At 49.3% G+C, this 4,104-nt stretch overlaps 1 protein-coding gene across 5 annotated transcripts in view; it reads left to right on the plus strand.

Annotated features, from left to right (window-relative positions):
- dhtkd1 (dehydrogenase E1 and transketolase domain containing 1) overlaps positions 1-4,104 on the plus strand; it is a 19,602-nt gene that overhangs the window by 2,074 nt on the left and 13,424 nt on the right. For 3 of the 5 annotated variants that reach the window (XM_017406123.3, XM_017406124.3, XM_037978107.1), the window contains 4 exons: positions 1,331-1,542; positions 1,647-1,841; positions 1,935-2,204; positions 3,488-3,716. In XM_017406123.3, coding sequence (XP_017261612.1) covers positions 1,331-1,542; positions 1,647-1,841; positions 1,935-2,204; positions 3,488-3,716 — 906 coding nt within the window. The remainder of the gene's footprint in view (positions 1-1,330; positions 1,543-1,646; positions 1,842-1,934; positions 2,205-3,487; positions 3,717-4,104) is intronic. The other 2 variants (XM_017406125.3, XM_017406127.3) reach the window with 1 other exon arrangement.

The raw sequence follows: 4,104 nt of genomic DNA on the forward strand, positions 1-4,104 counted from the left end.
CAGTATAGTAATATTCAATTCACAAAATAAAAAAAAAATAAAAATGTTCATTTTTCTTGTTAAAACTGGAAACATATTTCCTGTTTGTTGATGTTCTGAATAAAAATATAATTGGTTGCTTAAAACATTTACACAGTAAGGTATCTGTTAAATGTGTCCAAAAATGTGGAAAAGCAACTCGGGTTTTGTTAGCTGTTTGAGAAATTTTGTTCTCGCCCACTACGTTTGCTCACATCCTGTGCATCTCCTGGGGGCTAAGTCCCCCTTGTCCTTAAAACCTAGTGACGCCCCTGGGCAAGAGGCTTCAAGAAATGATCACCGATAACATTCATATTTTCAACAAACGCGCTAAAACCAGAAAAACATCCGGTTCAAACGTGGTGTCATCCAATCAGCAATTTCCCAGGTTTCCCACTGGGACCTACCTTTTCCGGTTTGTTAATGTAATTGCGTTTCTGTTTTTTGTTTGCGTGCTTCGTTAATGTTGTTGTGGTTTGCACTTCAGGGCCACCGTAGAGTAGTGATGGGGAGGACTGAGCCAAACAATGAGGCGCTAAGCTGATAAACTGGTGTCGACACAGTCCAGGCGAGATTACATCCCCACGGTGTGCTTCAAATGAAACGCTGCCAAACTGAATTTTACAAATTTCTTCATCTCATCGGAGAACAAAACTCAATGGAGCCTCACGTTCCTTGGAGGGAGTGCCTTTCGCCTTTTGTGCCAGAGCTTGAAATTAACTCATCCGTTGAAGCTTTAAGTCAACTTTGCGGAGCTTTAAAATAACCCCACGCGGTCTCACGCCCTCAGACCGTGTGCCAAGATATTTCACAAACCGCTGCACAGATTTTAATGAGCCCCGAGGAAAAGGTTAATCACCTACTGCTGGTTACCCTTTGAGGCTGATCCGATTCACACTTTGCCACCTCAGAAATGGCTGAAACTCTGTGTATTACACATGTACTCAGCTAACTCGAACGTGGTAGAAGCTGAGAAGCCGCTCGCGTCACGTGCCGAGCGTCTCGGGACGTTAGGTTTCGAGGTTTGAGCAAAACGGTGGCAGCCCATCAACGTAAGGTGATCTTAGTTTATAACTCTGGCATGAAAGGAGGCGGGCGAGGTGCATTATTGGCCTTTATTTAACCGGGTTGGTCGGTTGAGAACAAATTCCCTCAAGCAAGGCTACAATTTTAACGGCCTCAGCCATTCGTAGGATAACATCCCTTCCAAATGTCCACACAATGCTGACTCTGACTCGTTTCTGTTGGACGTTCTTCATATTTTGGTGCAAACCGGACTTATCTGTGTACTCTGTGGGGTTTGCTCCTGAAGGTCTGAGGCACTTTGGGAAGCCGCAGGCCTCGGTGGAGGAAGTCCAGGCCTACCTGGAGGAGACGTACTGCGGGCGCCTGTCGGTGGAGACCGGCCAGCTGAGCAGTCTGGAGGAGAGGCAGTGGTTCGCTGACCGCTTCGAGGAGCTCAAGTGGAGAAGCTTTGCTCCGGAGGAGAGGAAGCACCTGGCTAAGCTCATGCTGGAGTCTCAGGTAGGTCCGAGAAGAAGGGCGGCGAAGGGAACGTCCACCTGCAGGGCGGGGTGGGGACAGACGACAGGTTTTCGTCTGATCGGACTTCTCTCGCAAACGCGCAGGAATTCGACCACTTCCTGGCCACGAAGTTTGCCACCGTGAAGCGTTACGGCGGCGAAGGAGCGGAGAGCATGATGGGTTTCTTCCACGAGCTTTTCCTCCAGTCGGCCCGCAGCGGCGTCACCGACATCGTCATCGGGATGCCTCACAGGGGGCGGCTCAACCTCCTGACGGGCCTGCTGAAGTTCCCCCCGGAGGTGAGACACACTGACGCCGACACACGGCGAGGTTGTTAAGCAGCGGCAAGCTCACGGCCCGAGGTGACTCGCTGCTGGTGTTTTTCTCCCCAGCTCATGTTCCGTAAGATGCGCGGCCTCAGCGAGTTCCCCGACACCTCGCCCGCCATCGGGGACGTCCTGTCCCACCTCACCTCCTCGGTGGAGTTGGATCTGGGGGCGGCTCACCCTCTCCACGTCACCATGCTGCCCAACCCGTCCCACCTGGAGGCCATCAACCCCGTGGCTCAGGGGAAGACCCGAGCCAGGCAGCAGCTCAGGAAGGAGGGAGACTACTCCCCCGAGGAGGACGCCCAGCCTGGGGACCAGGTCGTCTGTCTGCAGGTACCAAACTCTTAGAATTATTTTTTTTTTTTTAGAAACGGTAGCAGATCAGTTACAGAGCTGACACTAACATACGGGAAGATCTGATGAGGAGCCTGAAGTCCAGATCAAACACAGATAACAACAATAATATTATCATTATCGCCGTTTTTCCTTCAGCTTCTGGTGATTTTAAAATAAAAAATAATATTAAATAAAGAAAGACTAAAAGTTAAGAATCTACGTCAGCTCATGAGGGTTTTACTCCATTGTAAAAAGCTGGTTTTCCAATCTCCCGTATTGTTTTTATCACAACATCACGCTGAAGCAGAATCTTTTTAAACACATTTTTATTTTACTGTTTATTAAGAAGAAGTCGCTCCAATTAGAATGATCTGATTTTCTTTTTTGTGGCTTCACCTTCACTGTGCAGAAAGACGCTGCGGTTGATAAAACTGCCTTTTCTACCACAGTTTGACACGCCTACGTAAATATTTCTGTAAGCCAAGCAGGGTTTCCCCCAGAAAAGAGGCTAAGATTAAAGTATGGCTATTTGTTATGTGATATTGTAAGATATTTGTGCCGAATATTTACACAACTACAGTTTTACAGAAAGGCACTTTTGAAATACTTAAAAAAAAAAAATACAATTAACATAAATACAAATTGTTTGCACCTAGCTGAAGGAGGCTCGGCCTCAGGGCTCTGTAGAGTCCCGCAGGGCTCCGCAAACAGCGCTCGGCCCTGAGCGCGCGATGGAGGCGCAGTATTCTCCGCCAAGTCACAAAATGCGCACAACGCAACACAGGCGGCACCTACGCGCAGGGGCGGGGACAGCGCGATTGCGTCACTGTTGGCGCACGCACCCTCGCGCGCTGAGGTAGATAAAGGTAGCGGTTTTGAGGGGTGTGGGCGGAAATAAACGTGTATAAAAAATGACATATTTATAATAAGCAGGCTCAGCAATGCCTGGCGCCCCGCCAGGCTTATAATAGGCTGGGGGAAACCCCGCCAAGCACACACGGCGTTGGTACGCTTCCATACAACCACCTCATCAACAGTAGATGGTAAATAACTTTTACAGGTGCATCAAAAACTCAGAGTGAAAGAGATCCTTAAATCCAAACCCTTTACGAGCCATCCGGTGGTGATGATTCTGAGACTGTTTTTTTCCCGTTTGGCCCAAATTACCCAAGCATCAGGAGAAAACTCTTAAAACCAAACGCCGAGCTGGTTGAAGACGTCCTGATTGTGACAATCTTCCTGAGAGCTTCTGGTGTTGTTTTTTTTTTTTTCCTCCACAGATCCACGGCGATGGCTCCTTCACCGGTCAAGGCATCGTCCCCGAAACCCTGACCCTTTCAAATCTCCCCCACTACAGAGTCGGTGGGAGCATCCACCTGATCGTGAACAACCAAGTGGGTTACACCACTCCGTCGAACAGAGGGCGGTCCTCTTTGTACTGCAGTGACGTCGGTGAGAGGAAGTCCACACCAGGGGTGGAAATTCGCACCCGCCACCCGCCGAATGCGGGTAAATATTTGAAGTGGCGGGTGAATTTGATCAACACACACGCCACTGTGGCGGGTTGGCAATTTGAACAGAAAAGGTGTTATTTGTCCTCCTGACATATAGGGGGCAGTAATGTGCTCGAGTTGCTGCTGTTACGTCGAGCCGCGTTCCCCCATCAGATACGGAGCTGTGTGAAGCTCTCAGAGAGTGGGGTGTCAGCTTCACACAGCTCTCTCAGAGCTACGGTTCCCCTGTGTCTCCGTTCATGTTCAACGCTTGTAACCGCCGCGCTGTGCTCGCGCTGCAAGGGAACTACGGAGACCGTGAAAGGTCAAACAACTTGTTTTGGCGAAGTTAACCCACTGTTTTGCTAGCGTGATAGACAGACAGACTCTGTTATGGACAATAT

This window comes from Kryptolebias marmoratus, linkage group LG11 (genome assembly GCF_001649575.2).
Source record: "Kryptolebias marmoratus isolate JLee-2015 linkage group LG11, ASM164957v2, whole genome shotgun sequence".
NCBI classification, from domain to species: domain Eukaryota; kingdom Metazoa; phylum Chordata; class Actinopteri; order Cyprinodontiformes; family Rivulidae; genus Kryptolebias; species Kryptolebias marmoratus.